Genomic DNA, 25,832 nt, shown 5'->3' with positions numbered 1-25,832 from the left:
CTCTTTCGCCCCGAGACACCTTCCGCCACCGCCAGCATTCGTACACGCCCGTCTACGCCCTTCCGCTGGGCCGGTAGGCAGACGGAGAAACACCCCCCCTTGAATCGCACCAAGACCAATCCCATCTCCTTCCTCAGCTTCTCCCCCTCCAAGCGCGACACCATCTCCACCATCGCCTCCGCCGCCTCACAGGCGACTTGCACCACCAACAGCACATCCTATAAGACGCCCGCCGATCAGAACATCTCCCCGGACTCGGACACTGACGTCGCTTCGCTCGCGCGGCTTCCCTCATTTTTCGAAGACACCGGCTACGCAGAGCGACGCCCGCGCGCGCCATCATACACCCGCCCTGCGACCCCGTCGCCATCGCTCTTTGCGTTCTACGCAACTGCGCCGGAGCCCGCCGCGCAGCAGCCCGCGAAGATCCACACGCGCCTCCCACCACTACGTAAGGCAAAAAGCGCTTCGACGAGCTTGTTCCGCGTGGGCCTCGGACGGCGCGAGAGAAAGGTGAGCTGTGCGGCGGCGTTGATGGTGGAGAAGAGCCAATCGAGGGTGGCGATGGACTGGAGCGAGGGAGATGCATTCATGTGCCCGAGAAACCCGCCACCCGTCCCGCCGAGTCCGACGAGCCAAAAGATGCCACAGTGGGCGCTCGGCGACGAGGATGAGCCGCTCGAAGTGCCTGCGTATGTATTTGAGAGAAGAGGCAGCGAAGCGAGTACATCTACTAACAGCACAGTGGTGAGTACTGGTTCTTTTCCACTCGCTTTACATATTTTGTCAGCCATATTCTTCTTCTCAACCACTGTCCGTTTTCTTCTTCGTATTCGTTTATGGTGTATCTTATTTTTATTCTATACATTGGCCTTGTGCGATGTAAGGTGATCCTGACTGCTCGGGATGGTGCGCGTGTTGATCTTTGGACGGGCGCCAACGGCTGCGGAGAGCTTGTTCGGCCATTTGATGGAGCGAATGGGCGTTTTTGATTTTCTCTGGGTCCTCGCTGAGTTTTGCGACTGGACCGAGATCGTGCATTTTGCCTGTGTTCGCTTCCGGTCTGGCAGCGGGTCGGTTGCGCTGTCTCCGAAGGGTAGCTCACGAGAGGAAGCTGATGACCGGGTGCATGCATATATGCGCCGACTATCTATTTTTCCCATCCCACCCCTTCCCATCTTCACTGCCTTTATGTCATCTCTAAATTTGCCCCGCATCGTGGTATCGAACACGCTTGCTGACTCTCGTTCCTTCCCTCTTCCCCTTCCTCCTTCCCCGCGCATGCGCCGGCGTGCGGTCTCGCACTCACAGGCCTCCACCAAATCCGGGTCGAGCCTCACAGAGCGGCTTGCGGCGATGCTCCCGCTGCCGCTGCCTACGAAGGCGAAGCGCGCTCGCTCGAAACTCAGCCTCGCAATGACGACGGACTCGAGCCCCGAGTCGTCGACGGGGGCGTGGTCGCCCGTGACTCCTCCGGGTTTTGCATTTGGCTTCCCCGGGCAGGTCAAAAGCGAGTGTGGATATGGCTATGAAGAGGAGGACGCGAGGCGCGTAGGGCGGGTGTTGACGCCTGAGGAGGATCCCTTTGCGAAGGCGGACATTGCGATTGAGGGTAGGAATGAAGACAGCAGGGAGGGGATGACGCCGACGCCAACGCCAATGATGCGGAGGGACAACGAGAGGCAGTATAAGATCGTGCCGAAGAAGATGCCTGCTGTGGATGGCGGTTCGGCCGCGAAGGCATACGAGATGATGGCGGAGGATGGGCCGGACGAGGTGTCGGTCGCGTGGACGTTCCCGTCGTCATGCGACATCGTGCCTGCGAGGACGGTGGCTGCGAATGAGGAGGAAGATGAGGAGGAAGACCGGAGACAGGCGCCGACGCCGACGCTGATGTCGATGATGGCAGAGCGGGACAGGAGGCTCGTGTCAAGGTTCTCGACACCGTCGAGCTCCGCGGAGGACGGAGAAGAAGCTGGCCAGATTGAGGTTGAGGCGGTCGTGGAGGACACGGTCGTGGTCGAAGCGTCTGCGCCATCGCAGACTAGGCTCCCGAATCCCGCCCGCAAGTCGCTCCCGAGCCCGAGCCCGTTCCGCTACGAGGGGAAGAGGAAGGCCTCGGTGAGGACCGTCGCATCGGAGCCTGCGCGCGTACAACGCCCCGGGTCGCCGTTCCCGCTGATGCGTGACCTGAGCGACGGGTCGTGCAGGAGTATGAGAAAGGCTGGAGGGAAAGTGTTTGGGCTCGCAGATGACTCTGGGGTGGATTTGGGGATGAGTGTCAGTGTCAATGTGGAGAGAGAGGCGAGGGAGCAGGAGAAGGGATTAAACGATCCGTTTGTCCTCCCTGTTGCCCAGGCGGTGCCGATGACAAGGACGGAGTGTGTGAAGAGTGGGGATATGTCTGTCCGGGAGGTACGCACCATTTTGTCTGATGGTGCAACGTTGCATTGGAGACTGACACCGTAATGTTATGCAGAGTGTCTCGCCAGACGCAGCAGAAGAAAGGTTGACGCCGCGCCCGCCTTCGGCGAGCTCGTGTATCCACCTGTGCGTCCCCATCCCTACGCACCCGCGAACCCCCAGGCCGTCGATGGACTCGAACGCGACAGTCACGCCGTCGCGGCTGCGCGACTCTGTCTGCTCGTCCACTGATCCTCACCCTCGACCACAATCAGCGTCCACCTTCACTCCCAAGATCGAACCCGCTGATGCGGACGCCGAGTGGGACAGACGCACGGTAGCGTCGAGTGCGACGGGGCGATCGCGGTCAAGCACGTTTTACAGTGCGCGGTCGAGCGTGGGCTCAGTGAGGGAGGTGCCCTTGAAAGACAATGCGTAAAATGGGCTCGCTGTTGAGTCCGCTCGTCCTGTCGTGGTCATCCTTTCCGTTCTCTCCCCCGGCTTCTCTGTTCAACAAACATCGGCAGTCTCCCAGCTCGCGCCTACCTCTCATTTGTCTCTCCTTGGTCTCTAGTGCAGCAAATCGAAGTCTGAAAGGTCAGCAATAGCAAGATTAAATCGTCTCTCTTTTTCCCTCGTCTGCAGCAGACTCGCAATGCCTCCAGTCGCTGTCCGTCCATCGTTTATCCGCCCTTTCGACCTGCAAATGGTCCTGTTGTTTGTGACCTTGTATCCCATAGCTTTCGCGCTTGTGGATTCTGGGACTGTTCCGCGTCATTCGTTTAAGGTTTCTTTTATATTCTTATTCCGCTGTAGCCCCACCACCCAGCCGTCCGGTCGATGCACTGACAGTTCTTGTCGTGTTGCTATTTGTTGTATGTACGTACGCTCGTTACCGCGCGCCTGCGCCCGCTGTGTTTTTAGAGACTGTTGGCTGTTATGTCGTATATTCCCTTGTGTTGTGTTATATCCTAGCGTAGCGTACTCTATGTTAACAGTAGATGTAAGTATGGTGTACATAAGATGTGCTTTGGAGCGTCCTTGTGGGTCGATTTTTGCTCGCTGCAGAGAGAGATTTCGTCGAGTGCATCAGCAGGTACTACTTGACATTGCCGACACGCTCATACAATAAAATACGTGAGCGCATACATACAGATTCACGCATTGAAGTTCAATATCAATGCTCAAAGATCGCCGGTGCGAAAATGTGTCAGGATCCACGACCGTACTTGGTCGGTCAGTAGCGTGGCGGGCAAGGACGTCCGTCGACAGGGGCGTCCATTGCAGTCTATGCCGGGCGGCAGGTCAGTTGACGGTTCAAAAGTGCCTCTGAGCGTACAAGTAGTGGTGCCACAGAACGATTCTCGGTTTCGACGAACGGTAGTCTGTCAGTAGAGTCGCTGTACATCGAGAAAGAGTGGTCCATGATAACAGTGATGTTGCTCCCTTTGGCTTTCAATCTCTCGTAGGAAAAAAAGCTCCAATATTGTATTGATGAGCGCGTCGGACGTCTGGAATGACGTCGGTAGCCGGTGTTGTTTCCTTGGTTGACTGGGACTGGGCAGATCGCTTCGAGCTCTCGGGGCTCGCGCTGATATATGCCAGTGAGAGCGCAACGGCTGCCAATGTGGACTGGCTTGCGTCCGCGTCTATGTAGGAGGAGCTTGAGATATGCCTTGTGGGTGCATCATATACTTTATAGGTACTGTTTGCCCCGAGCGTTTACGACCGGCGTAGTAGGTCCACGCAATGAATATGACCGAGGTGAAAACGTCATTACATTACAAATCAGGTCGGCTGAATTGTGGCTGAATTGAGGCCGATAGTAAGAAACGCAACGTGGCCTCCTCTCACACGAGCCCCCCTTAAATTGCCGTTGGCGGATGGGGAGGAGCCTGGGGGTGTGTGTGCAACTCCGGCACGTTCCATATCCCGAACCGTTACATTTTCCCTTTGTGCCATCGTGGGAAACGTAGGCCGCCAAGGGGGCCCTCTGATCGTTGGCGATCGCGCACAATTTTCCTTCCAACCATGCAGTCGAACGTAATAGAGGATCTCCAGGTCGAACAATTACTGCAGCTTGCCTTAACAAAGTTGCAGTCCAAAGAAACACGCCTGAGGTGAGCATCACGAGCTTCCTCCAGCTATTTGTATCGGGGATTGGGCAACTAAATAACTTTGATCTTTCCATGAAGTCTGGGAAATGTGGGTGGAAATACTCCTATAAATACGCATTTTCTGAGTAGGAGACTCAGGACCTGCTTCGAGGTATCGATGAACGCTGTCGGGCGATCGTGAAAGCCGTGGATAACATTCGGAATTCCGTAAGGGCAGTCAACCGTCTGTCCCCAGAAGTGCTGGTTCAGATTTTCCTTGAATGCGTCCTGACGAGCGTCAACTCGATACCTATATCCTGCAATGCATGGAATCCTCCGTTCGTGGATATGGAGGGTTTACTTCATATAGCACAAGTTTGCCGCGACTGGCGTGGCGTGGTTTTAGCCACACAAGAACTATGGAGCAGCATCCGCAATGAATACCTTCTGCTGCGAGACGCCCAGTTGGTCAGGTCTCAATCAGTCCCATTACGATTTTGGCTCAGCGGCAGCCCATGGACTTACGGAGTCAGTTCGTTGAAGTCGTATGCTCATCGCATGCTGCAGCTCTGCTGGTGTCAAGCCGATATAGGAACCAGCTTAGACGAGACATTGTTCTTTTGTAAAGCGCCGACATTGAAATACCTTGCAATTTCAGGGCCTTTCTACAAGTACCACGGCTATCCGAATATTGTTTTGTTCGAGAACCATACGCCATCGCTCACCCATTTAACACTCTTCGGCCTGGGCTGGGCGCCGGTCAACAGCTTCCCAAGCCTGACACACCTTCACATCGAGGACTGTGATGTTGATGCATTCCGGTTGTCTCTTTTGCTATCCGGTACTCCTAGTCTGGTCGACCTCATACTGCGCTCCGTCCGTTCAAAGGACATATTTCCTCGAAAGCAATCCCAGCTTGGACGCTCTGAGATTCAGCTGCCATATCTGCGTCGTCTTGTTTTGCACGACGTTGACACGGACTCCATCACGGTCGCAATTCTCGATGCACGCCTGAATCCCGACGTAGCCATCTCGTTCATCTGCAGAGGAGATCAGAGGGCTTCAGATTCGTGGACATTAGATTATCTCTCGGAGCGAAGAGCGGAGCCTGCGGCGGTCTACGATAGATTCTACTTGTCCGCGCACTTCGCAATTATAGGAAACAGCTCATCTGCTATACGGATGGGCCATATCCATTACGACCGTCTTACCCCTTGGACTTGTGTCTGGGCTCAATTCCCTTCAATGCCCCATATCCGCGAGTTTTGGATGGTGAATTCCATTGACACGCCTCATCCGGATGGACGCGACTTATTATACTTGCGCGAACTCTTCGGAAGCATGAAGTCGTTGGAGACGCTCTACGTGCATAAGAAGAGCTTGCAGACAGTCGTGGATGTACTCTCCTTATTTCGAGACCCGAGTGAACCGCCCATTTGTCCGGAGCTGTCGACAATGCATATCTTCCTAGACAAGAAAGACGACATGGCGTGGACAGTCCACTTGGTCCATGGGACCCGTATCCAACTTGGCATCAAACATCTGCGAATCAAGTGCATGATGCTTTCATCGATTGATGACAACACTCGCGCTGTCGCCGCTAGAGGGTTTGAGACGTTCACCTTTGAATGCATTGAACCGCCTGTTCCAATGATGCACCTGCCCTCGACCTGCTTAGAAGAAGTGTCCGGATATTGGCCGCCATGGGATCGCGAGTAACGCGAGAGGGAAGATATACTGGCCCTGGTAGGAATTTTGTTTCGCGAAGCATTCACTCGCCGAACGGTCTATGTTGATGGCGCACGACTTTCATCAAAAGACCGTTCCTGTACGGCATAGCTTGAGCTATGTCAACTTTGTGGAGTGCAGAAATAAGATCGTTCGCTCAACTACCTGAACAGGTTCCCATTGGCGGATATTCCACAAATCAAACATGTTCCGGATTTCATTCGGCTTGCAGATACTTCTTCTTCTATCGCATTATTTGTTACTACAGCATGCAGCCGGCCCCTTAGGACCGCTCTTTGAAACCAGCCTATCTCTCGCGCAGATCATAACCGTTTTGCTTCCTTTGGACACAGTATGTGATGAAACTTCACATAGGTATCTGAGCATGGGCCAACATAGATGGACGGCTGTTGGCCTTGTGATCCATCTTCGTGTACATGGTTTATTGTTTGAAAAATGGTTGTTGTGTCCCATTCACTGAGTGGTTTTAACTGACACTTCAAAATCCGTGGAATAGTTCAAACAAATCTCGCACACCTGAGATTCCTATCAAAAGAGGACAGCGATGAGAGAATGGCGTCCCAGAAGGCCCGGAGAGGCGGTGATCACAAAGTCATAAGCTAACACATGTTGTCACATCAGCAATCAAGGGGAACTGCAAGTCAACTTGAGAGAGCCTCCCTGATGTAGTGCATGTTGACGACAAAGAGAACAGCATAGAAAGTGAATTGAGAGGGATGGTATTCGCCTCGACCACATAGGCGTGACAGAGTGTAATGACTGTCCAGGGAACTGCGCACCAGTGCCCGTTTGCCTCGCGATACTCTATACTTCGCCGATTGAAGGGACTCCTGATTTACAATGCAGAATAAGAGCCCAAAAATGAGTGTTTAATTTAATACTGTATAGCTTGAAGCTTGAATAAACTAACCTTGAGAAGCTTCGCAAACGTAAGAAGCCTATTGACTTGGACCTACAATATTAGTGCATTGACTTGCACAATGGGATCACAACAATCAGAGGAACCAGTTCACTTAGTAAATGCGCATACGCTGTGGGTCGCCACTCCCACTCTGCCGGACTCTGCTGTATGAGATAAACCGACTGTGTTCGTGTACAATGGCAGCTGCGACTCATTGAATGCGGACATATGCCGGTACCCGTCATGTGGCACTGGCGAGGCCTGTTTGTTCTTTTCAGTCGTAATACAGAAACCAGAACAATTCGTCTGGCCATCGACCGACACTCTGCCCAGCGCGTCTCCGTCAACTCGCTGACGGACTTCGTTTTCACGAGCTTAAAAAGCTCGTAATCGAAAGCAAGCTCTATGGTCTCCGGGATCAGGGACCTGATGCCCTGAATGACCAGTGATATCGCTTGCGCGATGCAACATATGATCACGAGGGGGGAGGAATCCTGACTTCGTGGCTGGACCAAGTCCGTGTTGAGAATTCTGTAGGATGTCCCTGATCGAACATTGGTGGTAGCAGAACTTCTCCTACGCTCACAAACTTGAACGTGCTCACAAGCTTCCGTGCAATGCACCGCTGAGTAGGTCATGCACTCACTTTTACGGTCAACCTCGCCGGAGCCAACGCATAGTCGACGTGCGAAAATCAAATTAGCAACAGACCACTGAAGATGCTTAATGCTGCATGCGCGTATACGCAGGTAGCTGGATCGGCGGAGCTGCCAAAAGATGCATCGGTTGAGATGATCAAAAAGCGACACCGATTCACAAAGGAGACTTACACGAGAGCTTCTAGTCAGCTTCCAGGCGAGTCCGCGACGATAGGAAGCCCAAGAAGGCTCCGAGTACAACGCGCTCTCCAAAACGGTGCACGGCCATTCTACCTTCTCTCCGGCGAAAGGCGATACCAAGGGTACCTTCGAAGTAACGAACGCCGCGTCCCTGGCGGCGTACACACACCATCAGAGAACCCCGTCACCTTCCCCATCGTGGAAGACAGCGCGAATCGTACATCATGGGGCGAGTCATGCGGTCTACGAAAGGGTCACCTGCAAAGTGCATTGATATACAGTAGTAATACATTGATTCGCGGGAGAAGAGCATCGACAGTCAGATGAGACTCCGCACTACTGGACAGGTCCGCACGAACGCACGCACTGCTGCAATGTCCGTCGCTCCCACTCTACCGGCGCCATGGCCCGTATAGGAATGGGGTAAGATGTATATCGAGCAGAGAGACACGCAGATACGGCGGGGAAACTAATGTACAGTATAGCATTGGATGTGTAGAGGGGAATACGGGTGAAGATGGGCTGTATCTGGAAAACAAATCACAGAGGTCCTCTTGGGGCTTGGGCTTTCGACTCGGTAGCGTACAACACGACAGCAAACAGTAGCACTAGACGTGGTAATGGAACAAAGAGACGGAGAGCGAGAAGAGGTATAACCCAACTACGATATATGCATATCTAAATGCGCTTGAATTGAACAGGTCAATTGTCTTGAGGAACGTGAGTAGGGTGATCAGTCGGTCATCGCCGCGAGAGCGGGCGGGTCATGACGTTGACATACAAGAGAATCATTGCTCATAGCCTCCGGCGCCGCCGAGAGAGGCCATCCAAATTCGAGTCTTGTACAGACTACGACGCAGCATCAGCTCTGCGCAAACGATGTGAGAGGGCATCTGTGCACTCACCGGAACAGTTCCCGCACGAGTTCGCGGAAATCGATCCGTTTCTCAGCGACAAAGTAGAATGTGAGCTTCCGACGGTCCCTACGAGAAAAATGAGTCAATATATGCGCCATAACAACAGACATTGAGAGCCGCACCATTGGTATTCTGCGTCGACAACCTCCATCGGAAGCTTACGTTGTCGCACTTTGCTACGGCACAGCTCCAGTGCCTTGTTTTCATCCTGTGACTTGATGGCGAGCGTCCTTCCACGCATCAATCAGTCAATATCGCACGTAAGACTGCACTAAAAGCCCAACTCACTGGATATCCGCCGCTGTCGCCTTTCCGAAAATGACCTTCGGGTTGATCTCCTTCCCGCTCGGGCCACTTCCACTCGGGCTCGTCGGCACGCCATGCGCGTCCGCATACCCAATATTCATCAGCTTCTGCTGTTTTTGGAACGCCTCTACCTCTGCGAGCGTTATGGTGTCGTTGATGACCGTGCCCAAGTCCTTTCCACGGTCCGCCTCCACGATGACGAGGTCGCCCACACGGATGTGATCCTGCGTGAGGTCGGTGGAGTAAAACAAGTCTGTCCGCCCTGCCTTGAACTCGACGATGAACAATGGCCACGACGTCGGCACCGAGTGCAGCGGCACGCCCTTGCCCAGGTCATTCAACGTCTTGTTCGCATCCGAAGGACGCCGCTGCATCTGCGGCGAGTGCGGGTGACCGAGTGCGTGAGTGGGGCCTTGCCCGTAGTGTCCGTTCGAGCGCACGCCTACGGGGGAAAGCGGTGACGGTAGCACGGATTGCTCGGGAATGTGCTGTATGCCCTGGCCCGGGACGAACCGCGCCTGGCGCGCACCGCCGAACGCGATGCCCTCCTGCACATAACTGTCAACGTGCCCACCACGCGAAGGACTCCCGCCTGAGAGTCCGCTGTCGCTTGGCGAGCCGGTCGGCTGGCGAGATGCAAAGGAGCCACTGGGTATGTTGAGGTGCAGCGGCTGGTACGGCGAAAGGCGCTCCCGCGCTGAGGGCGGACTGCGCGAGAGAGGTGCGTAGATCGGGAGCGAAGACGGCTGGCTTGGGGGTTGCATCGATAGGGTAGATGGCGGCGAGCGGGCGTTGGTGGTATCGCGTGAAGCGTCGTCTCGGAAGCTGAGCATGTTAAGGTCGCTTGCGAGCTCGTCGTCAGAGATCATGAGTCCCCCTCCGCCGGCGAAGGTAGCAGAGTGGAAGGGCCCAGGGCGATTCATCTCCTCCGGACCATCGCCCCCATTCGCAGCTGGGGCATTGAATCCAACTATAGTCGGCCTTCGCGACTGCACCACGCTTACGCTATGACGCCGGCTGGTAGTTCCACTACCGCCGCCGCCGTTTTCATCTCGCGGGGGATTCATCCCTGCCCAGAGCTCGCGGAAGGCGGATCCATCATCGAGAAGGATCTGGCCCACATCTCGAACGAAGGGGCTCATATTCGAGGGATCCGTGATCGACCCGTATCCAGTGGAAGATGACCTGGCAATTGCACCGAGGGAACCGTATCGGCTACTTCCAGGTGGTTTGAGTTCGCCGTTGTACCGAGAGGTTGGGATGTTCTTCGCGTTAGAAAGAACGGAGTCATTCCATAGGCTGGAAGAACCGTGAGGGAGACCGCTGCCTATGGCGCCCGGCCGAGAGGTAGCGAGGGACTGCGACCTGCTGCGTGTGAGGTCGATTGCATACGTGCGGCCGCGCGAGCTCTGGTAGGAAGGGCGGTTGAACCTGTCGTCGTAAGGATCGTACGGATCCGCGCTGTATGCGTCTTGAATGTCGGAAAGCGCCTCGGACTCGTCATCCTCAAACGTGGACGCAAAGCGAGACTCGCGCATGACAGAGGTGAGCGAGTTGGCAGGAGGAGAGGAAGAGAAGGAAGCGTGGCGCGTGGGAACGCTTTGAGGAAGAGCACCATTGATATTGTTAGGGTTCAAGCCTGAGAGACGAGGCCAGACGCCGCCAGAAGGGTTTCTCGTAGGCTGCATTGGAGAAGAGAAGAACGCATGGCTGGATGTCCTCGGGGGCTGGCTCGCGGCGCGTTCACGGAGGCTGTTGGGCGTTTCTGTGCCATGGTCGGACAGGAACCGATTCTGGCGATCAGCATCGTCGGAAATGTACTGCTGCATGGTAGCGGCTGATGGAAGGCCGAGAGAGCGGAGTTGAGCGAGAGTCTGTGCGGACGCCACGGCTGCTGATGCTGTCGGGGACGGTGGATGGATCTAGTTTATTACCGTGCTCCTCTCGCCGCTGGCAAGACACGGGCCTCTACAGTCGTCAGTCTAGGGAATGAAAGTGAGCAGAACGAGGAAAAATGCGAGCCAAACCGACGACGTACATTATAGATGCGGTCAGAAGCGGGTCGTGAGTCGTTGAGTCTAACGCGGGAGACGAAAGTCTAAGCGGCCCAGTCTAGACGGGATCTCGGTCTCGAAGGTCTACGTAAGTGCGTTGTACAGGTGCGGGCGATGCGTGCGTTGGCGATGGCTACAGTGGGGTCTACAGAGGCGACGAGGACGAGGATATAGTGGATGATCAAGAGAGGGCGACGTCGAGCATGGCCAGTCGCCCGGGCGAGTCAGGAGAGCGGGGGACAGGCGCCCCTGTGCCCCAGGCCGCGGTCACAAGACGGACACGCGCACTGCCCCGCCCCTCCTGCACGCTCGACTCAATTGCTCTCTCCGGCTAGCTCGACCCCGCCCAGAACAACCTCCATCCTCGACGCTCCCAGCTGACAGACACTCATGCACACTCGCCACAACTCTCACAATGATCCGACCCCCTGCAGCCCGGGCGCACTCGTCGCCGCCGCTTGGGCATCAGCGCATAATTGTCTGGCGGTATGGACTAGTACGGAGAGCGATACCCACGCCCAGGACCGCTGACAGCATCGTGTGCATGCTAGGCTGATGCCGGGGACAAAAACAATATATAATATATAGAGCGCCGAGTTATCTCCTCCCCGCACCACAGAATATCATCCCACCAAAGTCTCCGCCCGCCTGGGTCCTGACGATCTTCCCAAAGCGTTCCCCACCGCCGGCACTCAACCATGCAAGACACCGAGCGCGAATGAAATGAATAACCGTGCGTTGATACTCGCGCACTGCGGCCCACGTTCCAAGATACCGTCGCACGGTCTTTGCACTCACTCGAGCTGACTATCCTAGCTGCTAAACGTCAAAGATCACCTCGGTCGCCTTGAACGCCGTGTTCCCCGGCCATACCCGTATCGGCACCTCGCATTCGACCACCTCTGTCCTTACCTCTCGCCACTCACCCTCTTCGCCCACCGTATCGTCTCCCTCCTTCTCCTCATCCACCTCGTCCCCGTCATGATACCCCGTCGCAGGGCCCAGCAGCGGTGCCGTGAAGTACGATAACCATGACCCCGATGCGCTCGGCATCTGTCCCGGCGCGTTCGCTGCCTCAGCCTCTGCGTGCAAGTCCGGTCTCTCCATCGGCGCAATCGTCCACGCTGCCTTCCACGACGAACCCCACTCGCCACCTGGACCGTCCCTTACCAGGTGTCGCAGCCGCAGCCCACCGGGGCCCTCCTTTGATGTCGGCTGCGCCACTGCGACGAGCAGGCACAGCCGGACCTTCCATTCCAGTCCTCCAGGGCGGTGATCAGGTCCAGCGCTGACGTCCACCTGGAACGCGGGTGTCGCGTCTGGTGGAATGTCCAGTGCAAACGTCGTGCGTAGCGTCGCTGGCATGAAAGAATTGTGGTGTTCCGCATGTACACGCCGTAACTGTCGGGCTGCTGCCGGCGACAGCGAGGAGAGCGCGCTAGGGAGCGACTCATGTGCCTCGAGCATCGCAGAGAGCTAGCATACGGTTAGTGCTTTGTAGTTTGGCAAGAGAATAACATGATTATGTGCACGGCACGACGCACCTTGAGTACCTTTGCCCGGCTCGCCCGTTCATTCAGCTCTACGACACCAAGCACCGTCTCCCCAAGTCGATATGCAGACTTAGTGAAGGTAAGCACAGCAACCTTCACACCATCCTTGTTCACGTCATACGACGCTATCGTCGCGCCCGTCAGCAAGACTGCTCACATCGCGATTCTAGCAACACTTACCTTTCCGCGGATTCCGCGTGAGCAAATCTACCGCTTGCCGACAACCCGACAGCCCACCGGCCTCTTCGCGGTCCCTATCCTGCTCGAGGTCGACTGTCTCGATCGGTATTGGCATTGGCAACTTCCCGTTCCAGTGTGGCCGTCCGCCGCCATCCTTGATCGATGCAAGCAGATTTTTCGCGTAGCTCTGTAAATCCTCGAACGACTCGGGATTAACCTTCCCCTCTGGGTTACAAATGGATTGAGCGAGGACAACTGGAGTTCGAGTTAGGCAGGCGCGCACCTGGAGAGATCGCCGGTGCCTGCCGCTGCTTTTTGGCTGGATGCTTCAGCTCTTCTATCACCTTTGGCGAGCACTGCATTCCACGCATCTTCCAGAATGACACGGGCCACAGGAGATCGTAGGGACATGGCGGGCGTCCCACTGCAGAAATCATTACATGTAGTCCATATCAGTAGGTTCTCAGAGTCAATTAGTTGACTCACCAGTAACATGATTATACACCCGTATGGGTACCTTCATCACTCTACTGCTGCTGTTCGCCCCCAGGCCTCCCGCAGATGGGCGCCGCCCTCCAGAACTCGACGCCCGACACACGCCCAGTATGAACTGGTACGAGAACCGCAGCGCGCGTCCCTTATATGTCGGGGGCAGGTTCTCCGGTAATACCAGCGTGTACGTATCTGCCGCAGCGAACGCGTGAGGATGAGCTGCCGCGCGCACACAGAGAATGGAAAACTCACGCACAGCTACGCGACTCGCCCGGCGCGAGGCTGAGGTCGACGGCGAGCATGGCCGGCTGCACTTCGAACGTCGGCAGCGGTGTCTCCGGGTCTACCTCGTCCTCGTCCTCGCCACCGCCCTCGCTGCCTGTAAAGCCCAGCCCGACTCCGCTCGTCGCGACCGTGCTCGTCTGGGTCGAGAAGAGCGAGAACACGGAAGGCGCACGGGCACGGTGCGATGGCGCAAAAGACTGGGTGGCCGAGGCGGCCGATGGGGAGAGCATGGAGAAGAGTGAGGAGGTGACAGACACGCTTCGTGAGCGCGAGTGCCGGCCGAGGTGGGCGGAGGACGACTGAGAGAATGGCTGTGAGTTCAGCGACGGCGTGATGTCCATGCTACCGCCGCCCATCACTTGGCGTTTGAGAAGACTCGACCTGACGTGGTTCAGCATGCGCGTTTGCTCCGGGGTGCCAACTGTCCCAGGAGGGGGTACAAGCGAAAGTGTTCCAACAAGCTGAGCGTACGAATAGAGGATCAGTTCAGTATTTGGGACTGGAAAGGATGCTGAGAGTGCGCTGCGCGGTTGCTGAGACCCGCCAGGTATTGGAGGTGGCCCGTGGCCGAGCTGTGGGGGTCGGCGAGCTGGTGCTCGAGGACCCACTGTACCGTTTGTTTTACCGTTTATACCAGTCGGTATTGAGGGCATTTGCGTCCGGATATTAGAAGGCGCGGTCTCTGGAATAGGTGAGGGAATCGCCGGTGTGAGAGGCGGCATGACGAGAGACAAAGAACTCTCAGAGATAGTATCGAGTGTAAGAGAATGATTGGATGTCGATGCGCTGGGCGTCGGAGGGTAAGGAGAACGGACGTCTTGGATCTGAGCCTGCCCGACTGATATTGACTGCTTCCGTGCGTGTGGGTGATCGGGCGATACGGGAAAGGATACAGAGCGAGTGAGAGGAGACGATATATGGGGAGACGTTGGCGCTGATTCGGCGCAAGCTGTAGTAATTGATGCGCAGAGGACATGTGGGACTCACTAGGATACAGAGACTCGCCGTTTCGCACCTGGCTTAGCGGGGATTTGCCCTTCGCAGGTTCTTGCGGCTTGGGATCAAGATCGTAAGACGTGACGGAGATGGACAAAGACTTGGACATCGGCTTCCTGACGGCAGGTTCAGTAGGCGGACCATCTGTCCCGTTGACTCCATTCGCTGAGCGATTCCTTCCAATGAGGCCCTTTCTAGTAGGCACTCTGTTCGGTCCGGAGTGACGCGGAGGAAGGCTGGTCGGCATTGTCGACAGAGCAGAACGCGTCATCCCAGGAGACGTCGGAGGACGAGCAAGAGGCACAGAACTGATAGAATGCGCGCTGCGTTTGTGCGCGTGTGAGACAGAATGAGAGGCGGACCGTGGGTGGAGAGCATCGGGGCTGCGAGTGTTGGTGAATGTGATAGTGACAGTGAACGGCTCGCCGGCGAAGTAGGAGGCTTGAGAGGGTGCGGCGACGACCCGGATGGCATCGTCGACGCTCGTTCCTTCCAACATAATGACAGTACAAAGGGCGAGTGCTACACACTTCAGAGCAGTAGAAGGAAATGGGCTAAGGAACGAATGCAGATCCCACACTCACGGGAAATAAATGTACAAGGCACGCTGGGATTTTGATTGCAGCACGGCCCGCTATGCGACAGATCTTCTAGGATCAGACGCTTGCAAGAGACATGGCTCGCGCGGTGCGTAGGGCAGACAAACAACGTGCTGATCAAAATGTCAGAAGCGAAGCCGCAGAGCTGAAAGCTGGACGGTTGGTGCCGGTGAATCTTGGGCGAGTGTTCTGTTCCCTCTCGAGGGCAAGGGCCACGAGCACGGATATTGCATTGTCACACGTGACCGAGACACGTCGCCACGCGCATTTACCGCTGTTATTCCGAGACGACGGTCACATATCGCATACAACATGCATCAAGCAAGAGGGGCATAGTTATTTGATACAAGTAGAGAATTAATCTCAACGCCACCATATCATCATGCATCAATTCTAGAACGGCCCTGTACCAACATATTGCATCGGATGCGCCATAGTCGGAAAAAGGTTCATAGACGACGGCAGCAGCAGTACATCATCCCACGGAGGCCAGCAGTCATGCGCTGTCGTCCTACAGATTTCCGGCATCGCCATCTCGGGTTTTGCAGTGAGATGTTCGATCTCAACAGACTGGAATAGACCACGCGGAATCATGTGGTCTACACTCTCCCCTCTGAACTTCGGCAGATACTCCAGGCATAGATGAGTGAACCCATGCTCCTCATGGTGCTCGACTATTTCGGCCATAGCTATCGACGCTGCAAGCGGATCGCGCAAGAGCACCCGCAAGGTCGGCAGGCTATTTTTGGCGATGCTCTGCCTGTCTCGAGCCCATGCGACAGACTGGATGATGGACGAGACGCTGTGGTCGAACATCACCAATGTCTCGATGCTGTCCGCTGTTCCAAGCCATTCATACATCAGGAGGTCTTCGAATTCGTGGCTATCGTCCAAGATCCACATTTCGCGGATCTGGGCCATGGGTATGGAAGTTGCAAGTGTCTCGAGAGCGGCTATTGAATTGTAATGCAGGCAGATGGGTCGTAGCTCTTGCATGACTCCTGATGTCGAGCTGACGGCAGCGACCACGATGCCGGAGCGTGCAACCCTTACAAAAAGCTTCGTCACGTCCTGCATGGATGGGAAGTCTTGCACTTGTGGGACGAGGATACGGGACTCGTGACGAGCATAGGTGATGAATACCGCCGTTTCAGGTGCCAAGCTGATATGGGAGAGAAGTAGAGAAGTGACCGCAGGCGCCATTTCGAAATAGAAGAACCGGCGTAGATGCTTCAGCTCGGCTGTGGGAAGATTGGACTGTGGCGACCCGAAAGGTACAACGATGCCGTATAGCGTTAACTCCAACAGTCCAGGGGTTCCCGCGAGCATGGATAGAATGCCAGACAAGATCTGGGCACCTACGCAACTGGCGAGATGAAGGTGTGTTAGACCGGTGAAGCGATTAGTCGGCAGGACAGGGAAGCATTCCAGGGCTAGCCGTCGCAAGCGTGGGGTTTCATTCATGAAGAGCGAAAATGACTTTCTGTGTACATGGTTCGCGCTATGTATGGGAATGTCCGCCTTCAAAGCGAGGTTTTCTAGCATTGGGGCTGGGCTCTGGAGACATTCAGTCATCTCCTCGATATCTACCGAGTCCCAAAGAAGCTCCCGGAAATTCGGACCATCAAAGAACGAATAATCCACGAAGTTGGAAATTTCGTTGAGTAAGAAGATGTTGCGCGGAAGCGAACCAGCTCGCTTTAGAATCGTTGATGGAGGGAAGGCGAGAGTTCCATCAATACTCGTCCAGAGAGTGGGTAATCCCGTGGCGACTGCGCGCCAATGACGGCACACATGAGAGAGAATGAGGGAATCCTCAGGATTGCGCGAAGATGGGCCCCAGATGCGATGGACGAGGGTCTCCAAACTTTCGTCAGAAGGGAACTCAGGGACAAATTCGAAAATCATCCCAAGGACCTCCGGAGGTAAACGATTTATCGGTACTCGAGAGTTCAACGTGCTTCGCACGATTGACATAGAGCGCATCAGGACTTCACTCAAGTCTTGCAGCTTCATATGTTTCGGTCAACGATTGGGTCTGCTTGAGAAAAGGAGTATTTGGCAACCAACCTTTTCGTTGCTTCGAAGTAACGGTATCAGCTAAATTGTGCGTGTCGATAGAAGCAGAACACACCTAGAAAGTAGATGTTCTGTCTTTACTTTAGCAAGTGTCTCCTTCGCGAGCTGTGTCGCCGTCATTGCGTTCAACATTGACGAAGGTAACGCATCCATTGCTTCCAATGAGCAGAGCAGACGACCTTAGTGATACCATGCTTCCTTGGACCACGCATGACTTACCGGTTCCACTGATTTACTGTGTTCTTAGTACCCGAGAACAGCTATCAAGTGTGAAGTGAGGAGTCGATGAAGTTTGCTGAAGTCCCGAGTCGCAGACAAAGGTCAAAATCAGCGTTTGCAACGCGATCAAATTCAGGTCGGGTGTCTTTCGCAGCACGTGGACGTTACAAACTCTTGGAGCAATATTACTTGCCAAACCCTATTGAATGCATCTCGGTCTGGTTTGACTCGGATGCATTCGTGCAATTTGAGGCTATGAGTCCGAGAATTATTCTTCAGAGGCCTTTGGTCCTAGCTAGCATTGACGTGTCAAAACAGCGAGTCCCGAATCCTGATATAGATATCCATGGTGAAAACATCCGCCATTGTCACAAAACTCGTCTTCAGAGTAAGGTAAACTCAGGCCTTGTGATGTCATGCAGCGGGACCCCCTGATGACAAGATGCGGTGGATTAACGGGAGACGCGAGGCCATCAAGACATTCCAACTGCCATGCGGTCCAATAGTCTCTCCCTCAACTGGATGAGTTTCATTTGCTCGTCTCTAGCAATGCGTAGCTCATGACGCGCAAGCTCAATGTTCTTCGAAGACCCATCACGTTGAGCGCACGGACAAGATGTTCGACGGGTACAGCTCACCGCGGGAAGACCCTGGAATGCTTCCACTTTCCTACGTTTTTCTGCGAGCGTGTTCTCTTTGTCTTTCAATTGTTTCTGGAATGCAGAGAGTTCTGAGATCGTACAAGGCGGGTCCTGTGGCAGTTGTTGCTATACTCTCAATGTAAGCAGCTGACAAGGTAGGGTCAAATAAATTTATTGCCTTCAAAGAGTCTGTCTCGCGCTTGTATTCCATTGCCTTTGCATGCAGCGCCTGCTTCCGCTTTTCCAACGCGGACGTGCCATCTTGTGCGTTGGGTTCCGCCTGCAAGACTTCCAACCATCTATGCAAGGGACAACCGCCTCATCCTGACTCATCATGAAAGTGCGGCCTTAATCTACCTACCGTTTGATGAGCATCTCCTCATGCTGAGCTATTGCTAGGTGCATAGAAAGCTCATCCCGTGCATGCCGCATGTGCAGAGATGAACGCCTGGTAGAGACTTCTTGTGAGGACAGCTCGGAGATCGCAGTTGCGAAACTGAGAAAGGAGAATATATCCAGCGCAATATCAGACAGAGTTTTTGGACACTCACTGCGAAAACGACAAATCGTCAATAGCGAGAGCATCAGCTATATCAGCCAGGGTTGCTAGAAGGGGCCTTTCGCTTTCCTGTGATAGCGGTAGGCATTCTAAAAGATGCTTTACAGATTGGGCTGCCAAAAAAGATTTCGTGAGTATTGCGCACTCGGCACGAGCTACCACTCCTTGCACATTTGTCCTGAGAGTAGTACAAGGATTGGGACTGATCTTGACTATATGATGTGCATATGCTTTGTCCAACTAACGACGACTTTGGTGATTGTGTTTGCTGCGCCATGGCACTGTCCCGTTCACATCAACCTCTGAAGTGCCCGTCGCCACAGCACTATCATGTCGTGGTGATTGTTCGCACGAAAGAACGCGTGTTTCTTCCGGGTCGAGACTAGTCAACGCGATCGAGGAGGATCTCAGATCAAGCGAGATCGACCAAGCACTCGGCGACCAAGTGGCATGTACATCTGAGTGCACGGAAAGTGTGCGTCGCTGTGAGATATACAATGGGTGACAATCCTACAGATTGAGATGTGGAAGACAGGAATGGCGCTATACAGGGTCGACGTAGCAACTACATGGTCTGCAGAAACGCACGGACAGAACATGCTCAAGGTCGATTACGCTTTCTATGATGCTGTTGTTGCGCTGCTTCTTGCTGCGGCGCTCTAAGGGGATACAACATTGTGAGTATATGCGTGCGACAGCGACGATATTCAGCAATCACTTCTTATTCTTGCCCTTGGAATTCTCTGCGGGCTCATCGACATCCATGCTGTCCTTGTCCTTGTCCTGACTGCCGCCCGGCTCCTTGCCCTCGGCTTGAGCCTTTGCCCTCTCCTGCTCTTTCTGCTTCTCCAATTCCCGTTGTCGATCGCGCTCCCTCTCCCTGTCCCTCTCCGCAATTCCAGCTGCAGTCAGGCCAGTGCGTCCCGGGTAGGCAGCAGCCCGGATGCTAGCCTTGATCTCCTTTTGTTTCTCCAACACCGCCTTCAAGGTCGTCTCGTACACCTGGTCGTATGCTTCCTTCTTTGTCTTGGCCGTGACCGCATCAGAAGCCAACTCGTTCAGCTTCTTGTCCAAGGCAGCCAGCACGTCGGATGTCGTTGATGCCCTGAGGGTAGACGTTGAGGACAATCGCGTCACACTCCAACAGGCAGCACACGCACCAGCTTTGCAGCGACGCGAGCAGCTTCTCAATTTTTCCAGGTTCAACATCCCTTCCCACAGTATACTCGACGTCAAACTGCTGCTCCTTCTGATCCAACTTCCCGCGGATGATGTCAAGGTAGATCGCATCAATGATGAGGTCTTCCAGTTCGCGTATGTTAGGCATATGCAGCGTCTCCAGTAGCTGCGAATATGGAAGGATCTACGGAATGGCGTCAGCGACTGGCTATATCCGCGGAAGTTGGGCGATCGTACGCGAGAGTCCATGGCACAAGAGACAAGGGTCAAGTGCTTGAGTTTCGTGATCTGAGCAACATTCAGTGCAGGCAATGAATCCTTGTATTCTGCATGCTGCTAATTAGGCTAGACACGACATGATCTGCGAAAGACGAACTCAACGAAGGTAGTCCTGGTATGTCTTGTAGGCAAACAACTGAAGGAGCGAGTGATGCTGCGAGTGCTGTTCACTGGTTGCAAGCTGGATCGAGTGTCAAGTCTCGGTAGTGTATATCCGTCCGTTTATCCATACCTCTTGGATGTTAGGCATCTCAAGCAACTCAGCGAACACATACACTCCCGGCGCGGAAGTGGCGTCTTGAATGAGCTTAGCTGCTGCAGCACCCTTCGCCGATTTAGACATCAGCAAGAACGGCTCCAGCTTAGCTGTCAGATTGGTCCCGAGCTCCATGATGAATGTATTCTCGTGGTCGCGGTCGTGCTGCGATGAGGCGGATGGGCTGCACGAGGACGATACGAGGACATGCTCACGAATGAATGCGGATGTTTGGCTTTGTTAGATTCCGAAGGCGATGACATACAAGCGCAAACATACTCCCGTATCTCGTGCTACGCCACAGCCGCAATGCAGGAGACCACGATGCTATGAGTAACACTCGTATGCTGAGAATCGGGGGGGAAGACGTTCCATGAAGCAGGAATACTGTAGATAGTTCGCACGGTAAGGCGACATCTTTAACTATGTACATGACAAATACGTCAGTTAGAGTATCATATGCATACATTTCACATCAACGCTATCGACCTGTGGCATCGTTCATGTCAGCATTGAACTGTGCCATTATCCTGTCGACGGTCTCAGTCATAGTTGGTTGCGCCTTGTGACGTTTCGATACTGGCTCCTCCGCGTCAACCTCCATCGCATCGCCCGCCTGCTGCGCCTTCTTCCTCTTGCTCGCTAGGAAATGTAGGTACGCCAAGCTATGGCGAGGCGTCGGGGTGCGCGCAAGGTCCATTGGCGGTGCAGCGAACCACAGCACCTCATTCGTGACAGGATCTCGATCGAAGTGTCTCGCTGAAGCAAATCAGCATCGATACGATAAGGACAAATAGTGAATTGGCCCACCAGTCTCAGGCGGAAGCTTCTCCAACAGGACGTTGTTCGCACCCCCAGCAGCATTAAGTATCGAGGTATCTGGTCCGCTACGCGGCTGCGCCAACTCCGGCTGGGAGTATTGCGGCTGGGCTGTCTGCGCTACGGTGGCCGCGGGCGTCGTCTGCGTTGCAGGTACGCCCACATAAAGGCCCTTGCTCGGCCCGGAGCGATCTGTAAGCTCCGACTTACTGAGTGTCATCGTATTATTCCCGGTAGCGTTGCGTTTGGGCCGCTTCCTCCCCGTCCCGCCACCTTCGACCCGCTCGCCCTCCGCCTTCTCGACGACGTCGCCGATCCCGCCCGGTCCTCTGGCGTTCTTGCCCGAAAGAAACGGGCTCGCGAAGCGTCGCGGGAACACGGTGTCTTCGAACGGGTAGATGGGCATGAACTCAGTGCTCTTCCGCACCTCTTCGGGCACGCACGAGTTCCAGTTCTTAATCTTGACGAAGATCCGCTCGCGATCGTTGTACCGAGAGTCACACACGTATAGCGGCCACCCGGGGTACCAGAAGGGCGGTCTCGGTCGACCACGGATATGTCGTGCGGTGAACTGGCAGGCAATCTTCTCAATGACATCCTCTAGCGGGTGATCTGCAAAATGACCTGATTGCAAGTCGTCGATTAGTTATAGGATCTCATTGAGAGAGATAGGTGACCGCACTGGTCTTGAACACCTCGTTCTCCCAGAATTGACGGTGAGCAGGGTGGAATGTCTGACGGACATCAGAAGCCGCTGTATGTGCAAGGTTGACGAAAACTCACTTGCTCAGGCCTAAAGTACCAGCACACAGTTAGACCAGGTTGGCCCTTCCTCGCACTGAAAGGACGTTATTTATGCATAGGTTGAGATGCTCAGCCTTACGCACGGCTCGTCAGAAATGTAACACTTGAAGACCTGTCCAATGATCGGCTTGCTAGGATCGTCCGGATTGCTCAAGTGCAACCAATCTGCCAGGCGTATACTCCATCCTTTGAACTGGACCTCGTCGACGAACGTCCTGTCCTTCGTCGAGACCCTGAAGGTAGTGACGCCCGGGACGCCTTCCGTGTCGGTCGTGTGCAGGGGCTTCGCGGTGCCCGGTCCTGCACGCAGTGACGCAAAGTACGTGGTGGAGGTGTAGGGCGGGCCTGGCGGCGGATTCAGAGACGTGAGGGCATGGTAGAGCCTCTACTGGATGTAAACCACGGCCGAGGCACAACATGTCTTCACACTTACCTGAAGAGTGAGCAAATGCCCATATGCGTCGCTTCCAGGCTCATACCACCTGCGCGCCTTGAGGAAGAGCTCGGACACCTCTCGGTCAAATGCCTTTGAGGAAGGGTAATGCTTGGAATTTACTCTGCTCTGCGATGCTACATTCAGCGGATCTGTAAAGCGACCGAGAGAAGCAAACAACGCGCCTCAATCAAGGACAAGGAGAGCGGCCGCTGCAAGGCGCGTGAGACAAAATGCTTAAATGTAGTCACAGTACACTGACGTTTATAGGCAATTCTGCAATGGCGACATCCTCAGGCATTGCCTCGAGGCTCGCCGCGAGGCGAAACCCGCTGGTAGTCGCAATGTTGATGACTACTCACAGTACACGAAAAGGCAACACTCACGTTGCGTCTTCATACTCTCGGATGCCCGTGATGATCTCTATATGGCGATCCTGACGAGAGGTTAACGAAAAGCCAAAACGCCAATCTCTCGTGAACTCACAGGGTTTACTTCCTCCATCCACCCGACATCAGCAAAGCCCTCCCATCTCGGCAACCCCTTCTCGAGCTGCCTCACAATCTCGTCACTCGCTCCGTCCCTCGGCGTGCCGGTGGGCGGGCCCTCCGGCTCAGGTGTCCCGCCAACATCAACGTCCATGTCCGGCGACGGTTGTCGCTCGGGTGACTTTTCGGAGGGAGGAACGGCAGATGTGGGCGACGACATGGCTGGTGCTGGCTCGGTCTTCAGCGTGGTCTGGACTGTACTAGCCTGAGCTGGCTGTGGCCCAGCTGTGGGACCATTCGCATAGACTTTCTGGGCAGAGGAAGGCGGTGGTGATGTGCGTGGGATCGGCAAGACGGAACGTTGCTTCCACTCATTGTCTAGGACGCTCTACTATCGATGAGGTGGTTTGCGATGCTAAACTGAGTAGAGGCCCACCTTGAGCATCGCCGCATCTTTAGCAATTTGAGACGACTCCTCGTTGTAATAGAGCGCGTTGTAGAACACGAGGCTCAAGTGGTTGTAGACGTCCAACGGATCTTTGTACTTGTCCTTCTCCAGGTCTGCTGCCACTCCGGAGATGCAGCGAGGCTCGGGAATAACCTGAAGCCGACGTTTCAGAATCAATAACTTCGTACAACGCGGTACAAACGCTGTGGCAACCTCATAGTACTCTGGCCAGGAATCTCTATCCGGCAGCTCCGAGAACATGTCGGCGAGCCGTCTTTTCTTGCGCGAGCTGGTCGTGTTGAGCAGTGCCTGTATGACATTCTCGATTTCACTCTTCTGCGAAGCCGTTACTGGCATACTGCCGCTGTGCACGGGTAAACTGCAAGGAGACTAGACAAGCAGTGGATGTACCGGCTTTAGTGGAAGCGTGAGAAGAAAGACTACAGTTAAGGTAAATAAATCCCGACTCTCATGACTTAATATGGGTGTAAAATACGTGATGTTGAGCGCTCGTCCCTCATGCATCGGATGTCTGTCTTAGTTCACCCATTGCGAAATGCAGAGGGGCGCACATAAAGTCCTGAAGGTGCTATGAAAAGGAAAAAGGCCCGGACAACATGTCTGAGCATTTCATCTGTCGAGAGATTTCGGGTACTGCCGGTGGGCATTATAGTGCGAGTAATTCCGTTCAAGGCACGTGTATTGTCCTCAAGGTAGGCTAAGGCCTTAGCACTTCAGGCCTGAAGCAGTTAAGAGTAATCACAAAGCTCATTTACGAGGCGTCTCCAGAAACGCGTACGATGGTGAGCCCGTGGCCGTATTTGTCGCGGAGTTGATCGAGTCGCTGCGTGTCACGTTACAAGGCCACAAATGGCAGGTGAGTTGTTACCGCACAATTCAATCGTCTTTCTCCTCATCCTTCACGGTCACCACTGCGCTTGCTCCGAAAGCTATTTTGTGATGGAATACTTGTTTTGGTGTTATATCCTCAGTTGTCAAACCTCCTTCCACCACAGCGCATGAAAGCCGGTCCCTGCCAGCGGAGGAAACGCATGGACGAGATGGATGACGCCTGGTGAGCGCTGCCATGAAGCGAACACGCTTCCGATCTCAACAGACGCCATCCTTACCGACGCGATCATCAGGTGTAACGCCGTAAATGACGATCGTCCGTATCCAACTTCGCCAAGAACCATGATGTTATGCCTTATCCGTCCCCCAGTGCTCTGCTCAGCCTTATCCCGAGGACTTGCGTCGGCGGTGTCATTAGATGCCTACTAGCAACCGCAATCAATCGCTTCAGACGCTTTGTTGCGTAGCGCTGTTCGCGCTCCATGCCCATCACTACCCTTCTCAACATGGTGCGCCACCGAGACACTCCCACACGGTCGGGCACACACTGCCAGCATGGTCCCCTTCTCCGCCACAAGCCACCGGCCTGCCTGCTATGAGAGTATCACCGGTTGCCGGCGATGATATACTGCTCCAACTGCAGAGACAGACTTTCCCCGCTTGTTGTCTTTATGACACCGACGCAGGTGTCGAGACATATCTGCCTACAGCTAGCCGACGTGAACCATAGGCGATGCACCTTGGCAAGGTGCCACTACCTCGAGAATGAAGCGAATGCAGCAAGGCCCTCCTGGTGAGTGTGCAACCCGCTCGTCTGAACACCGACGTGCTACCGCCGGTAACTCACAATCGATCAATCTTCACAACGAGCCGAACATCTTGAAACGGATCAGCGCCCACATGCATGCAGGTATATTGCGCTGCGAATAGCCGCCAAAGTGCCCGTAACGGAAGCAGGCGAAGTGAATATATTCAAACGGGCGTCTCGCCGAGTCTGCGAGGCACGAGGCATCGAACGGGCCATCATTTCGTGCTACGTTTGGGTCGCGCCTCCCTGACTTAGTTTGAGTTTGCGTCTGGCAGAGATTCATGAATCTCTGAGGGCGACGTGATTGGCCGCGGAGGGCGCCGAAGGAAGGGAAACTTAGGTCTGGAGTGCCTTGCTCCATGAGGCGTTATCTCGCACCGGAATCTGCAGCAGCACCAGGAGAGGAGAGCGAGCGCTGGGACGGCAGGCAGGCCCGCCCAATCGCGTGGCCTTCGATATCTGATATGGGCGTGTCCGTTCTTCTCACCGTGCTGTGGGCATTGACTGCATCCGAGTGGAAGATAATCGGAGGTAGGCATGATGTCTGGATCGCTGGCGGGTTCGGAAGACGTTTACATTGAATGAATCCTTCGCACGA

General features: G+C 54.7%; 10 protein-coding genes across 10 annotated transcripts in view; 3 read left to right on the top strand and 7 right to left on the bottom strand.

Moving 5' to 3' along the window:
• LAESUDRAFT_748651 (uncharacterized protein) overlaps nucleotides 1-2,842 on the top strand; it is a gene marked incomplete at its 3' end in the record, with an annotated part of 4,934 nt that extends 2,092 nt beyond the window's left edge. Inside the window, exons 6-9 of the mRNA XM_040911527.1 lie at nucleotides 78-747; nucleotides 1,312-2,415; nucleotides 2,480-2,550; nucleotides 2,587-2,842. Coding sequence (XP_040766820.1) covers nucleotides 78-747; nucleotides 1,312-2,415; nucleotides 2,480-2,550; nucleotides 2,587-2,842 — 2,101 coding nt within the window. The remainder of the gene's footprint in view (nucleotides 1-77; nucleotides 748-1,311; nucleotides 2,416-2,479; nucleotides 2,551-2,586) is intronic.
• A 1,433-nt stretch (nucleotides 2,843-4,275) lies between these two features.
• Nucleotides 4,276-6,698, top strand: LAESUDRAFT_811139 (uncharacterized protein). The gene is made up of 3 exons (XM_040914290.1): nucleotides 4,276-4,523; nucleotides 4,599-4,608; nucleotides 4,659-6,698. Exons 1-3 carry the CDS (start codon nucleotides 4,435-4,437, stop codon nucleotides 6,216-6,218), a joined length of 1,659 nt encoding a protein of 552 aa, XP_040766819.1. The 5' UTR covers nucleotides 4,276-4,434; the 3' UTR covers nucleotides 6,219-6,698.
• On the top strand, nucleotides 6,326-6,755 carry LAESUDRAFT_572850 (uncharacterized protein). The gene has a single exon (XM_040903003.1). It carries the CDS (start codon nucleotides 6,433-6,435, stop codon nucleotides 6,706-6,708), a length of 276 nt encoding a protein of 91 aa, XP_040766818.1. The 5' UTR covers nucleotides 6,326-6,432; the 3' UTR covers nucleotides 6,709-6,755.
• A 1,558-nt stretch (nucleotides 6,756-8,313) lies between these two features.
• On the bottom strand, nucleotides 8,314-11,269 carry LAESUDRAFT_572629 (PSP1-domain-containing protein). The gene is made up of 5 exons (XM_040903002.1): nucleotides 11,250-11,269; nucleotides 9,194-11,193; nucleotides 9,028-9,135; nucleotides 8,894-8,971; nucleotides 8,314-8,837 (listed from the first exon to the last, which is right to left on the bottom strand). The coding sequence occupies exons 2-5, from the start codon at nucleotides 11,038-11,040 to the stop codon at nucleotides 8,777-8,779; spliced, it is 2,094 nt and encodes a 697-aa protein (XP_040766817.1). The 5' UTR covers nucleotides 11,041-11,193; nucleotides 11,250-11,269; the 3' UTR covers nucleotides 8,314-8,776.
• An 815-nt stretch (nucleotides 11,270-12,084) lies between these two features.
• LAESUDRAFT_757240 (Rgp1-domain-containing protein) lies at nucleotides 12,085-15,270 on the bottom strand (the record flags this gene model as incomplete). Its single annotated transcript, XM_040912279.1, has 7 exons — nucleotides 12,085-12,741; nucleotides 12,810-12,943; nucleotides 12,999-13,223; nucleotides 13,282-13,422; nucleotides 13,485-13,682; nucleotides 13,747-14,709; nucleotides 14,763-15,270. The coding sequence occupies 7 exons, from the start codon at nucleotides 15,268-15,270 to the stop codon at nucleotides 12,085-12,087; spliced, it is 2,826 nt and encodes a 941-aa protein (XP_040766816.1).
• A 382-nt stretch (nucleotides 15,271-15,652) lies between these two features.
• LAESUDRAFT_811136 (uncharacterized protein) lies at nucleotides 15,653-17,770 on the bottom strand. Its single transcript, XM_040914289.1, has 4 exons — nucleotides 17,669-17,770; nucleotides 17,505-17,604; nucleotides 17,441-17,450; nucleotides 15,653-17,380 (listed from the first exon to the last, which is right to left on the bottom strand). The coding sequence occupies exons 2-4, from the start codon at nucleotides 17,600-17,602 to the stop codon at nucleotides 15,764-15,766; spliced, it is 1,725 nt and encodes a 574-aa protein (XP_040766815.1). The 5' UTR covers nucleotides 17,603-17,604; nucleotides 17,669-17,770; the 3' UTR covers nucleotides 15,653-15,763.
• A 160-nt stretch (nucleotides 17,771-17,930) lies between these two features.
• LAESUDRAFT_696530 (uncharacterized protein) lies at nucleotides 17,931-19,207 on the bottom strand. Its single transcript, XM_040906273.1, has 6 exons — nucleotides 19,040-19,207; nucleotides 18,861-18,981; nucleotides 18,671-18,805; nucleotides 18,488-18,608; nucleotides 18,307-18,435; nucleotides 17,931-18,249 (listed from the first exon to the last, which is right to left on the bottom strand). The coding sequence occupies exons 1-6, from the start codon at nucleotides 19,143-19,145 to the stop codon at nucleotides 18,142-18,144; spliced, it is 720 nt and encodes a 239-aa protein (XP_040766814.1). The 5' UTR covers nucleotides 19,146-19,207; the 3' UTR covers nucleotides 17,931-18,141.
• Nucleotides 19,208-19,347: 140 nt separating this feature from the next.
• Nucleotides 19,348-20,775, bottom strand: LAESUDRAFT_811135 (uncharacterized protein). The gene is made up of 5 exons (XM_040914288.1): nucleotides 20,559-20,775; nucleotides 20,429-20,507; nucleotides 20,285-20,373; nucleotides 20,029-20,231; nucleotides 19,348-19,973 (listed from the first exon to the last, which is right to left on the bottom strand). The coding sequence occupies exons 1-5, from the start codon at nucleotides 20,715-20,717 to the stop codon at nucleotides 19,583-19,585; spliced, it is 921 nt and encodes a 306-aa protein (XP_040766813.1). The 5' UTR covers nucleotides 20,718-20,775; the 3' UTR covers nucleotides 19,348-19,582.
• A 40-nt stretch (nucleotides 20,776-20,815) lies between these two features.
• On the bottom strand, nucleotides 20,816-23,993 carry LAESUDRAFT_723382 (uncharacterized protein). The gene is made up of 12 exons (XM_040908406.1): nucleotides 23,788-23,993; nucleotides 23,563-23,727; nucleotides 23,125-23,514; nucleotides 23,025-23,074; nucleotides 22,901-22,970; nucleotides 22,824-22,850; nucleotides 22,639-22,767; nucleotides 22,289-22,590; nucleotides 22,185-22,239; nucleotides 22,084-22,135; nucleotides 21,393-22,025; nucleotides 20,816-21,341 (listed from the first exon to the last, which is right to left on the bottom strand). The coding sequence occupies exons 1-12, from the start codon at nucleotides 23,929-23,931 to the stop codon at nucleotides 21,064-21,066; spliced, it is 2,295 nt and encodes a 764-aa protein (XP_040766812.1). The 5' UTR covers nucleotides 23,932-23,993; the 3' UTR covers nucleotides 20,816-21,063.
• A 1,117-nt stretch (nucleotides 23,994-25,110) lies between these two features.
• On the bottom strand, nucleotides 25,111-25,705 carry LAESUDRAFT_572259 (uncharacterized protein). The gene has a single exon (XM_040903001.1). The coding sequence runs from the start codon at nucleotides 25,593-25,595 to the stop codon at nucleotides 25,287-25,289; it is 309 nt and encodes a 102-aa protein (XP_040766811.1). The 5' UTR covers nucleotides 25,596-25,705; the 3' UTR covers nucleotides 25,111-25,286.
• Nucleotides 25,706-25,832: the final 127 nt, after the last annotated feature.

The sequence above is a fragment of the Laetiporus sulphureus genome (assembly GCF_001632365.1).
Source record: "Laetiporus sulphureus 93-53 unplaced genomic scaffold LAESUscaffold_9, whole genome shotgun sequence".
Taxonomy (NCBI): domain Eukaryota; kingdom Fungi; phylum Basidiomycota; class Agaricomycetes; order Polyporales; family Laetiporaceae; genus Laetiporus; species Laetiporus sulphureus.
The sequence above is the reverse complement of the archived record's forward strand: the minus strand, read 5'-3'. Positions and strand labels throughout refer to the sequence as shown.